Source organism: Pseudonaja textilis, chromosome Z (assembly GCF_049901715.1).
Source record: "Pseudonaja textilis isolate UNSWEBS1 chromosome Z, rPseTex1.2, whole genome shotgun sequence".
NCBI classification, from domain to species: domain Eukaryota; kingdom Metazoa; phylum Chordata; class Lepidosauria; order Squamata; family Elapidae; genus Pseudonaja; species Pseudonaja textilis.
In genome coordinates this window covers 44234832-44247986 of record NC_142008.1, presented here as the reverse complement: position 1 = coordinate 44247986, position 13155 = coordinate 44234832, and the positions used below count along the sequence as shown (strand labels likewise).

General features: G+C 35.9%; 1 protein-coding gene across 3 annotated transcripts in view; it reads left to right on the top strand.

Annotated features, from left to right (window-relative positions):
• Positions 1-7011: 7011 nt before the first annotated feature.
• ZNF385D (zinc finger protein 385D) overlaps positions 7012-13155 on the top strand; it is a 218807-nt gene continuing 212663 nt past the window's right edge. For all 3 annotated transcript variants that reach the window (XM_087917076.1, XM_087917078.1, XM_026708235.2), the window contains exon 1: positions 7012-7373. In XM_087917076.1, the coding sequence (XP_087773202.1) occupies positions 7258-7373 (116 nt within the window). In that variant the 5' untranslated portion in view covers positions 7012-7257. The remainder of the gene's footprint in view (positions 7374-13155) is intronic.

Below are 13155 nucleotides of genomic sequence, written 5' to 3'. Positions count from 1 at the left end.
GAAATTGGAGTTATTATTATTCTCCATAATAAGCCAAACAATGTCCTGAAAATGAAAGAAATAGGAAAAAGCACTGACTTCTTGCTGACACTGTCCTTCATTGAGAATCTAGTGGGGCTAAAGATGCAGAAAACTCTAAATGAAGTCTATTCCTTGAATCCTTTTTAGTGAAGATTCAAGCTTGAGATGGAAATTTAATTGATTGTTTCTGGGGTTTATCTGTAACAGGAATGGAACTTAGCAGTGCAATAGGTCTAATCCTATTGAATTTGCCTTCTGAAGTGGAATATATCCTGGATTCTAGATGCAGATGAAAATTTTATCCACTGGAAAAGTTAACCTGAGAGATATTCAGATACTGCATTATATTGTTCCACCAGAAGTTTCAACATGAGTTCTCTCCATGTGGCCTGTTACCACTATAAAGAGACAATGAATTCCAGGAGAAAGAAGCTGTTTGCTTTCCGTGATATTAGATTTCTCCAGTACTATACAATAGGACATGGCATTTCCAGCTCCATCAGACCCTTCTCTGCAAGATTAGTAAGGTGCTCGTCCCATTGAGCAAATGAAGAAGGGGACAGTAAGACTGCATCCATTGCCCTCTGATGGAGAGTGAAGTATAAAGGAAGTTAGATTTGACTTTGGGAAAGGTATGCAAGAGCCACCATCACCACCTCTACTACTACTACTACTACTACTACTACTTCTACTACTACTACTACTACTACTACTACTACTACTACAACTTCCAACTATTTTTACTGTGGAAAGAAGACTCAAACTTATACACCTTTAAATACTCAATTTCTACTCTCTAAGTTTGAATATTGCTTCTGCAATAATAGACTCAAACAATAATGTACAAGATTGCAATTCTATTATAATTCTATTATAATATAGCCTTGTGGAACTCACTGGTTTTTCTTATCAATAGAAATGCATGAGATTTCATTCAGTAAACTAATTTCACACAGGATTTTTCATTTGGTTGAACATCTTTCAACAGCTGCCCAGAAAAGCTTAAATAAAATTTTATAAACCTTAAAATAAAACAAATACATTAAAAGAATATGAAATCATATAATATAAAATATAGTGTTAAAGAAACAACATAATTAAAACAATCACTAAGCAATATGAAAGTTACATGCTGAATACTAAAGCTCTGGGAAAATAAGAATAGTTTTTGCCTAGTCTTGGGAGTGACTTAAAAACAGGAGAACATTTTGTGGCTGGGTTGTCACCACTGTAGAAATCTTCTGTTTGGTCACCATCTGCAATTCAGATAATTCAGGCATTTGGAGAATGATATGTTTTGCCTGATCTGAAGGCAATGTCCTCCAGCTTGTGTGCCTTTCATAATTATAGTCCAAATAAGTGTTCACGATGGTTCAGAATGATGGAAACTCTAATCCAACATATCTAGAAGAAAATAAGCTGTCTTAAAACAGAAGCCTATCTTTCACTCAGACAGCTATTTACAGAGGTTAACAATCCTATGCATGCCTGTTTACAATATATTGTAATCAATTTGGAGATATTTGCTTCCGGAAGACTAGAGATAGGATTACAGTTTTGATGACTTTGAAATGTGACTATAAATCTGCACATATCAAATAGCTTATCTGTTTTACAAATGACATTTCATATCGCATAAATAACCTATAAGTAAAATTAGCAGCAATGACAATTCATGCATCTGAAGTTTATAGTAATGAAATATGATATTTTTCTATGTGAAAGCACTTATGAAGCACTTGGGAGAGTTAAATGATAATACAACCTACCACTGTTTTTAATCTGCAATATGTATTGGCCAATGATCTGTCCTACAGAGATAATGTTTGCCTGCCTTAGAAGAGCATAGGAAAACTTAAAATCCATTAATGATTTTGAAGTCCTCTGGTGCTATAAGCTACAATGAAAGTCATAATTGACAGACTGCCAAATACTTGCCTCATGTAAAATAATGCAGGTGTATATTATATATTATCAAAATATATAGTGATATTACTGCCATGTAAATAAAATTAGGAGACAAATGATATGATTACTCTCTTACTTGCTTACACAAATATGAAGTCATGAGATTTTCTCTATCTCATTTTACTTATGTGGCAAGGACATCTCTATGCATTTTATAATTGATAATAAATCTTTTCCCTGATATATGTTATTAGGATATTAAGTAGAATTGATAAGGCGGGCAACATTTTACACCTTTTTTCTTTTCCTTATGCCAATGAATTCTTATACAGCACTAAATATGGAAACAATTTTAACAGCTCAATTCAAATTTGGACAACCATTTTTTGCTCGTACTTTCATCCTCAAAGCAGGAGAGTTGTTATACAAACTGACACAATATTACTTCAATGTGGATTTTAGATATTTTTTTCTCATAGTAGATAAATTCAATTGTTTTTATAAATTTTGATAATCTTTTGTAAGCAGTAACTTTATCTGCTTTTGGGAAAAATATATAACATATAATTAAGTGAAGAGGAATGCACCCAGATTACCTTAAAATAAAAACAATAAATAATAAAAATTCCTTGCATCTTTCAATGTTACTCACTTTAAAAGTTCTCCAATCTCTTGCTGAAGCCTCAAATATTTTGAAGCCTATATATAAACTAATATTGAATTGATTAAGTCTGCAAAGACTAAAACTTGCAAAGACACTTTGCGTCAAAGGTGAATCTTTGTTTACTTTTTGGAAGCACTTCTGGAACAGATTCTGGAAAGCTATTTCCAACAGAGAAAGGGCCAGTTGATCAGATAGAAGCCAAACTAATGAAAAGCATCATGGAAGTGACAGGAAGATTAATTAAGTTCCTCCAGTTGTATTCACAGGCGACTGTGCAGAGTTCCTTTGGGTAGTGCTGCAGTTAAGTAGTATTCATGGTGACAAATAATGCAGAGTTCTGGAACTGACACTTCTGATTCAAGTGTAAAAAGAAAGCAAAGCATCACATTTAGTAATTATTTTAAATTTTGTCCAATGAGGATAGAAAAAAAATAGTGATAAAACTCCTGTGCTTTGTCGAAAATACATAGAAGTACACAACACATCTGTTAAACAGCATGCTGTTCAGCTGGCTTTTTATTTTCAGTGAGCAAGTCAGCAGGTTGATGTCATGCCATTATAAACTAGTTATGGGCCACTCAGTTGGGTCCAGAATTTTCTTGGGCTGCCAGAAACCATCACCTTTGAAACTTCAGGCAGGACTGCTCTATGGAACAGGTGCTATAGCATGAGGTAGTTTAATGTTCCAAAATCTGAGCATTTTAGCTTCAAGATTACATTCCTTTAAGATTTCTTTTGTTTTTCTATTCTTCAGGAATCACTGATAGTTCTACAAATGCAGATTTATTTGAAGCATTTTATTCAACTTTATTATACCATATCAGTTGCTGTGCTAGAATGTGTCTATAAGGGGATGTATAAAGGAAGACCACACTCCAAGGAAGGGAATGAAATATGACACACTATAGTCTGGAATGGAATAGTGGAAAGAGGAAGAGATTAGGATAGCTTATTCTAGAGTATATCTGTTATGTTGTAGGTATGTAGGATATCTGAACCTTGACTGGATTTTTTTTGGCAATTTTGATGCCAGACCTAGCTTATCAAAAAATCCAATAACCCTGGATAATCCTTTGTAGACACCTTCCATTAGAATTGCACAGATTTTCAAGTAGATATTTCATTTTGATGATGGCTTGCCCTAAGTTACCGATAGTTTCACAAAGTTGTTACTTAACTCTAGGGGCAAGGGCCCCTAGAGTTAAGTAACAACTTTTTGCTTTGTTTTGTTTCCATCTATGTCAATTTCAGTACCTGTAAAAAGGTTCTGCAGAAGAGCTATTGAGATTGCAAGATGATGCAACATGCTTTGTAGAATTCAAGTAGTGTTACTTTTTCATAGCACTTTCATGTATAAAGAGATTTGTTGAACTGAATCAAAGTCAATTTGATCGATCTTATAAGCCACTTCACTATTTTGTTACAATGAGTTGTTTCAGCAATACTTTGATGAGGCATGTGCTCATACAAAAATCCACATGACCAAATCCACATGTTTTATGCAACTGAAGTCATTGTGCTGATCCAGAAAGAAAACATGAATTTAGAGGAATATGGAGATAAACTTGATGAAAAATTGCAAGAACTATTATGGATAAATAAAAGAAAACTCAGTTTTGGGAAAGGGGAAGAAAAGAGAGAAAAAATTCAAAATAATCATGATTTAACTCTACTTGGTATAAAAAGGGAAGAAAACTCTGGTAGTTTTCCATGATTGTGTTATTAAATCTTACAACAATAAAGTAACTTTCCTGTAGTTCTGATGAGTGCACCTCTAGATGCGTTTCCTTTTCAGGTGCTAGTTCAGAGAAGGAAGATGAACTGTTCCTGGCACCTCCAGGAGAGACATGGCAGTGAGCACAGGGGCTGTTGAATATACAGATTAGGAAGCAGCAAGTTCCACCTTGATTGAACAACTGCACCTGGAATAACCAGATGGGCAGCTGGCTGAGCTCAGGCACTGAGAATCATAGCTGTACCAACATAGCCTTGAGGCTCCAGGGAATAAGTGAAGCCACCAATGGCCAGTGCAGAAATTATTCCCTCCCCAAAATCCAAGGGTGTGCAGAGCTGAGGTGATAGGAACAATGCTGGTTAGCCAGGCTATTAATGAGATTCTTACATTCTTAAATTTTAAATAAATTTTTAAATTTTTGCAATTTTTAAAAAGTTCTTAGCCATATAATTAGTTTATCTTTTATTTAACAAATAAACTTAATTCACCAAGTGGGTTTTCAAATTTGTTGCCTGAAGATGTCTAATGTCTTTATGTAAACTGGTATTTCCTAAAAGTAATTAAAAAGTGAGTGAGTTTGGTGTTCTTTAAAAGGATTTGAAGCAGTTAAGGACATGATGGTTCCCTTTATCTCTTGGAAATCAATCCTACAGAAAATTGCTGTCTTGTAATCTACTTGTGAGGAGCAGTTGTCCAGAGCACAAGGCTTATTCAGAGACATCTTAGTTCACCATTCATCACCAAGAAACTCACAGCATTCACAATTTTATACCTAGATGGAGCCACTGCTTCACTAGCATTTGAAATCATTTTAAAAAATATCTTATTTGATGGATAAAGTAATGGATGCCATATCAACTTCTCCATTCTATTCCTAAATATTTTGGTACAATCAATTAAATGATCTCCTACAACTATTATACATTTATTTTGCTTACTGAATATGTAAATCATGTATTGTTCTTGTTTGATGCATGTGTTACATTCACTATTGAGTTAAACAAGAAAGTATCTTTAAGCAGGGCTTAATTCACAAGCTTTAAGTATATTACATTTGTCATCTTTTTGATGCAAAGGCTATTTGGACCTCTTTTCTTCTGTTCTATTTTATCAACTAATAGGATTATATTAATTAGCAGTAATTGCTTTTATTTTGTTTATTTACCTCTTTAAGCCTAATTGATATAAATGAAGTAATTAGAAAAATGAAGTTGAAGTAGTAAATCCTATCTGAATAGATAAAAATATTTTGGTATATTTCCCTTCTCTTGTTTTTTTTTCCTTTATCTAAAATGATCATTGCTACTCAAAGACTTTATATTGATTTTATTGTAAAACAATGTCTGTAGGCAACATAGTCTTCCATGTGCAGTCTTATTAGTTTCCATCAAAATTTGACCTAGAGCATCTCGTCTTAAAAGTAAAAATGCATGTTAATAATTGTGTCTCTGATCTTGGTAACTCAGATGCCAATTGTAATAATGTCTCAGATCATGTGTGAACTGTCTGGATACATTGCATTTGTCTTCTAGACAAGATAATGAAATAATGATAATCTCCTAGTAATGTCACCTGGGCATGTCAGTAGCCTTGTGATAAAAGGTTCAAATTCTTTTTTTATCACGATAAAGCTTTCTCTCCTCTTATTAATTGCAAACATACGGACTGAAAGTGGTAATAGGAATCTCTTCATAATATCCTGTTCAAAGGTTTGTGACAGCACCATAGACTTTGGTGACTACTGTGCTATCAATATTATTTATCTCACATAGAAACAGAACTGGGAGGGGAGAAAATATCTATTTCAAGGATTTTAAATGATATATTTTCTGTGAACATGCTAAAGATCTCAAAGGTATCCTATGAAATTTAATTATCCTCAGATAAAGAATGGACTTTTTCTGAATGTAGAATTTTATTTAGCCAAATAACAGCAGCCACATATAAGATTGCTTAGGGATATTTGCAAAATATCCCTATGCATTTTACTTAGGAGAGGAACCCTAAATTTCTTAAGAGTGAGTAAGCATTGTCTGGTAGACAAGGCTTGTTGAAAATAGGATAAAGTATCCTGGAAAAGAGTAAACATATTTGTTTCTGTGTTCGAATTAGTTATTGGTCTCCATTGTCTTATAGTAGCTGTGATTCTGCAGCCTTGAGGAAAGGTAGGGCAATTCCAAAATGTGTAGAATGCCATGGTACTTTTACCCCACTTTCTTTTATTTTTAGAATTTATGTACCTTCCCTGTCTGCTTGATTTTTTTCTTGAACAACTTTCCCCCAACCTGAAACCAGTAGTTAGATTTTAAATAATGGGTGTTGTGAAATCATATCTATAAAGTGCCAGGTCAATGAAGAACGTGTTAACTTTCTGATTGTAAGAGAGAAGCACCTTGCTGGCAGGTGCTATTCTCAAGCCTTGTTCCCTAATGTGCATCTCTGCTTGCAGGCTTCCCCTGAAGGCTATTGTTGGCTTGGCCAGAACGCTGCTCTTTTGAACTTGGTCTTCTCTATGGTGAAGAGCAGCTAAAGTTGCTCCCCCTTGTGAAACGGAAGGTATTGTGTCCGTGGCCATACTTGATGCTAGTTGTGGGGTTTGGCGGGGAGAACATGTGGGTAACGTAGCAGCTTAATCAGGAGCATCGGCTTCCCCCTTTAGTCTCAGTTCCCACCTCCCCCGATCCTCAGAGAAAGAGCGGCGTCCAAATAGCGCGCGCTCTATTAGTAGTACTCCCCGTCCTGATGTCACAGCAAGGACATCACAAGGAGGAGTCAGATTACACTACGACTGGGCAGTACAGCATGCAGCGGGAGTCGACGCTAAACTAGAGCTGGATTGTATCGGGGAAAAGCCTGTCTTTCAAGCCCTGAGCCAAGGAGGCTCACGCCGCTCGCTCTCGTAGGCTTGGAAATTTCCACATCATGTAGGATGAGACAGACTCTCTCTGCTTCAGGCGGCAGCAGCTTGGCGCGGGAGCTAATGCTGAGCAGCACCCTGCGGTGGAAGCTGGAGTGCCCAATTAATGAGAAACATAATGTATTTTGGTAAGTCACTTTCCACTCCGACTTCCTTCTTTCGCGACGGACGTCAGCGGTAACCTGGGAGAGGGTTTTGAGCTCTCACCTTCCTTTCTGTGGCTGCGCCTAGACTTCGCCCTCGAGAAGGACAGTGGAGTTATTTCCCTCTCCCTTGAGACCAAAGGAGACGTCGATTGTCTCGGGAAAGCTGTTTTTCTTTCTTTGCCGGTGGTACTGTAGCTTTGCTGGGTTGATCTGTCTGCGGAGGGAACGACGGCCAGTCCCCGTGCCACCCCCGCCCTTCCACCTTCAAAGAAAACCTGGGTGCCAACCGCTGTCGCAGGGGTGGCGAAGCGTGGGAAGTTAGAACCAAACTTAATGCCATAAGGCACTACCGGGCGTCGCTGCTCTGTTAAGGATTCGCTGCGCTCTCTGTAAACTCTTCCACCTTCCCACTTTACAGAAAGAGCTTTTACAGAGGAAAAAAAGCTGCTTTCTTTGCAGAGCTCTGGATTTCTCTTGAGTATATTATTTTTCCCCTTCCTGCCATATTCCCAGTATTGGGGATAATATCCCCACCCGAAACACGAAGAGAAGATCTGGTATTCGTAATAAGTGTGCGTGTAAAAAAAAAAGCCTTCTGACGCCTGGGAGCAGTTCAGCGTTTAGGTGTGATGAAGCCTTTCGTCAGCTGAAGATGGTTGGTTGCATTTATTGCAGGAAGATGCTGGAGCTAGGAAGTTCCTTTTTTAAAAAAAAAAAAAACTTTAAACATCTGCGTCTGACAGATAGACAAAATAAGTGGATTAGAGTGCTCCAACAAGGGGAACTCTCTTGGAGGCAAAGGATACAATATAATAAAATTACTGTTTACCACTCTGATATGTAGGAAAGGAAGTAATGTATTTAAAAGGAGAATATTTTACATTCTCAGTAGCTTAGTGTTTTAACAAAAATTTAGTGCAGCTGATTGATATGCAGTGATACACAGCATTGAGAAAGGAACTCCTGAAGTTGTGGCTACAGATTTCTTTAATTAAATATTAAATCCAAAGTTGAACTTGAACTTCAGGATGAACTCTTTGATGGTTTTCTGTTCCTCTAATATTAGTTTCCCTTGATTTGAACTAGGAAGTTGGTTATGAGAACAGCATGTTTCATATAGCACTTTTCTTTTACTTTGGCTAAAGTGTTACACTACTATCCTGAGAATATCTAGCACTGAGAATGATGTACTCATCTTAAGAAAACTTTTTAAAATTTCTGGAACACCTTTCCTACAAATGAGGAATGTTCTGTTGTATGATCCACAAAGGAGAATTGGGAAATTAGTGGGAAGCTATAATTCTTGCTCAGTTTTTTTGTGTGAGACAGTCAGCTCAATGTTTTCAGAGATTTGTAAGAAATTAAGTGCAACCCAAAGTATTTTGTCACCATGCAGTAAACAGAAGGGAGGTTATAGTGTTATGCTAAGCAAATTGACACTTGCTGATAAGCTGTGAGAATTTTCTGTAATCGACTCACATTGCTTGCTTTTCTTGAAGTGCCCCCTTTAAAATGGGTAGTATGAAATGTGCTGCCAGCTGAGCTTTTAGAATAGATTCTCAGTACTGAGGTATGCAATACTTTTGCATTTGATCTTGGCAAAGACCTGTGATCTATGTTATGTCTGATCACAGCTGCAGGATCAGTATATTACTAGGTATAAGTCCTGTGTTCTCCAACAAATAAAATGAACCATTAGCAATGTTTGCATTTTTGAACCCTGTTCCAAAGCTTAATATTTCTTCACCATAGCTTTACTGTTCAAAGTCTTTCTAAAGTCATAAACCGGTATTCATAAATCAGCTATTAATGCATTAATTTGAATATGCATTATAATCTTTCTCACTTTAAACATATTTATGTTTCCTAAATTGACTCAACTAATTTGAGGGGAAATACGCATGATTAACATTTTTTTCATTAAAATTGGAAGATTCTATATCTCTTTTTCCAAGTACCAAACATGTACAGAGCACTGATTGACATCCCCATTTTTCTCTGCCTATTTTTGTAACCATGTCAGTCACGTTTTCAAAAGACTAAAATTTGTCATTCACCTGTCTGTATTAGGAATCATGTAGAATGAAATAGACTTAGCTAGGGACAATTTTGACTAGAGAAAAGGATAAACATGGGACATTGCCATTTTATTTAAAGGAATAAGATATAAAGAAATGGATAACTGTGGCTAAGAAAATACCATATTAAAGTTTCATTTTTAATGCAGGTATTTAATACTAAATAATCCATTTAGAATAGGTTTCAATCTTTTTGAAAACCTTGCTAATTTCTGCTAAAAGATAATTTTATGTAAAACATTAATTTTATATATGTATATAAAATTTTAGACATTTTTAATATACCCTATATACATGAAGGTTTCCTTCACTTCTATAGGCCTTTTCTGTCTTTTGGGTGTTGTGAAATCACATCTATAAAGTGCCAGGTCAAGAAAGAATGTATTAAGTTTCTGACTGTAAGAGAGATAAGCTCCAACAAGCTATAGATTATGCCTAAACCTAAAGTAACTTTTTTGCTTAGCTTTTTGCTATATTGTGGCATTAAATTGCCATCTTTAAAGCAGCAGCTTTCTTATTTCTATGAACATCATGGGTAGATAAGAAGAATATCATTTTCTTTTTTTTTCCTTGGATATGAACTGACAACATTTAGATGCCACATTTAGTTCTCTAAGGTATAATATAATTTTGTAATTTCAGCACCATTATGAATTCTGCTGAATTCATTGAGATTGGCAACTTGAGGGTTGGGGATGCTTGTTTCATGACACTGACAGGTTTTTTTATAAATAGAAAGTGTTCAACTTTTTCTATACAATTATAGGTTAACAATTTTATTAAGATGTATTGGGAAATTAGGATTCTGTTTTACCCCTCCAATTGATTAATTTCCCCTTCTTTGTATAGGTAACAGACAAATCGTTGAGGTCTCAGGCAGAGAAGGCTCTTTTCTATATCAATATTATTATCACCTTCTATGTTAATATGAGAGGGAAATAACATAAAATAGTAGCAAGCCATATCACAGCATAAATTATTATTAAAAATAATAAGAATACTAATAGTACTTTCAAAATTATTAATCTTTATTAATGAAGAGTATTTGTGGTGAACCTTCTCAAGACCAAAAGTCTGCTTTTTGGTGTTCTGGAGAGTCTCATTTCATCTTGTGCAGGCAAATCTACATAACAAAGAGATAGTCAGGACTAATTGTTCATCTCCTTATAATAGATAATCTTGAACTTAAAAGATCTGACATAAAATGTAAAGTACAGCTTTTTATTGGAGTTCAGTAGATATTATTAAACTATATGTATCCCAGGCCATTATCATTTTGTGGTGAATAGCTTTGTTGAGCTGAATGCAACAGTATTGCTTGTACTCAGAAACAGGAAGGGGAAAGGCATTTTGACAGGGTTTAGATTCCAGGAGAATGTTCTCCATGACTGCAGTCAAAATACATGCTTATGTTACAATTACATGATTGTGCATGCTGTCTTAGGAAAACCAGTAATCTACACAGTGAAATAGCAATATACATGTTGTTCGGATTGATTGCTTTGCTTTGTAGAAATATTCTCTGGGGGAAAAAATTCTACAAAAAGGGAGGACCCGCCCTTTTTTGATAACTCGTTTTCTTTAGAAGTTTGTTATTTATTCTTATTTTTTTGCTATACTGTCATTTTGAGTAATTCTCTGTTACTCTCATTTTTAGCCCTATGTTTTATAGTGAGCTATGTTACAAGATTTTGCTTAATAAATCTGGATCTATTCGATTTTGAGAATTAATCTCAATTTATTCTCAAATGTATTCTCATTTTTTTTGTAAACAGTAGAGAGACAGAAGTAAATTTTTCACATTCATTCACACAATTCTTTTCAGGGACCAATTCCCTCTCCCTTCTAGTGAACACAGTTCTGGATATGATCTTGCCATCTTCATATTCTTTCTTTGAGTATAACTTTTTATTTTTGTCAGAGTTTTATGAAGGAAAAATTGATAATCGATGAGTCTAAAAGAAAACCAAGTGTCATTCTTTCCTGAACCTCAGAGATACTTAAAAAATGTAAACTGAAAATGTGAAATACATCACTTGCCATTTCATAGGAAGTACTTCTAGTTTGTTAACAAGCTGCAACATACATTGGGGAAAATTCTATTCAATGAAGTATTTCTCTATGAATGAATCACAGAAAATTCTTGAGAGAGCACATTAAAAATAAAATGTTTTTAGACACTATTTATACTTAGCTGTTCCCTGTGTGGTATTTTACAATCAATGTGTTCAATAAAACACTGTAGTTAATACATAATGGACATTGATTGCAACAGAAGAATATTTCTTAGAATCATCAGGTTATAAGAATCTTAAAATCCCAAAATATCTTTTAGCGTGACTGCATTTGTTGCAAAATGTAGTATACATTTCTGAATTTGGGAATGTACAAATGCATACATGAGTGAAGGCATTACAAGGAATAACAATCCATATTGCATTATTAAAAATCCCTATCATAGCCTCTATTTAAAACAAATTGCCCATTTGCAGACATTTTAAGAACTATTATTATTAAAGAAATTTCCATGAATTCTGATATTGGGGGACTCTAATAAACCTTTCTGAAGCTGCATAATCTCTTAACATCTATCTCAGCAGTTTTATATTTCATGATAGGAAAGGCACCATCATGATTTTGTATGATTGAATTATATAGAAGTAAATATTTGAAATGGCAAAGTGTTACATTGATTGTATTGTATAAAATATTTTGAATCCCACCTTGTCTCACTGCAGAGACAGGGTGATATCCTATGTACCTATGTTCCTCCCACTCTTCTGCCCTTGGGCTGACAAAAAAAAAGTCCAATTAAAGATTGTGACTGCCTTCTGAGTCTGCCTGCCAAATGGGTTTTGCTTTGGGGTGGTTTTTGGTTTTTTTTTTCTTTTTTGCCAGAAGCCTCTTGGAGATAAATTTGCACCAACAAATCTTACTGTACCTCATTGTTGCAGTGCTGCCTGTTGCTGCTGTGGGGTGCTGCTGTGGCCGTCTGTCCATCAAAGTAAAGAACCGCACTGGTTCAGGGCAACTGTGAGGAGCAAGAGGGAAGCCAAGATGCTTGCCTCATAGCAGTCAACTTCACTTTCTCTTGCTCCGGTTAGGCGTTCCCAGAAGGCACAAGGAGCATGAAGGGAGGCATACACCACACGGATGTGTGTTAAAAGTCAGAGAACTTTGCTCAAGACTTCTCATGAATTCAGGGGCTACAACTCTCCCAATGATAAGTTGGCGATGATCTAATAAAATGCCTTCCAGCTCTTAAAGATCGACTTTAAGAGCGCCCCCAAGAAAGAAGCTGAGAACGAGGACAAAAGTGGTGGTGGGGGCGACAGGCGTGTGATGGGTCCCTCCGTGGTCCCCTCCCGGGTGACAGCCAGGGCTTTGGCAACTCCTCTTTTCCTCAGAGGTGTGGTGTCTGCCTCCTTCACACTCCTTGTGGAGGGACACACAGCCTGTCACCCCCACCTCCATTACATTTATCCTCGGTTCTTGGCTTCTTCCATGGGGAGCTCTGTTCTGTCCCAGCTGAAGTTTCCAAAAGCAAACATAGATAAACTCCAAAACTGAAATGTTCATGGCTTTATTCCACAAATAACCCACTTTGTAGATAATAGATGGCTTCCAGTCAATTAGTCCAATAAATCAGGGTCTGTAATCATCACATTAACTCCTTCAAACTTTTG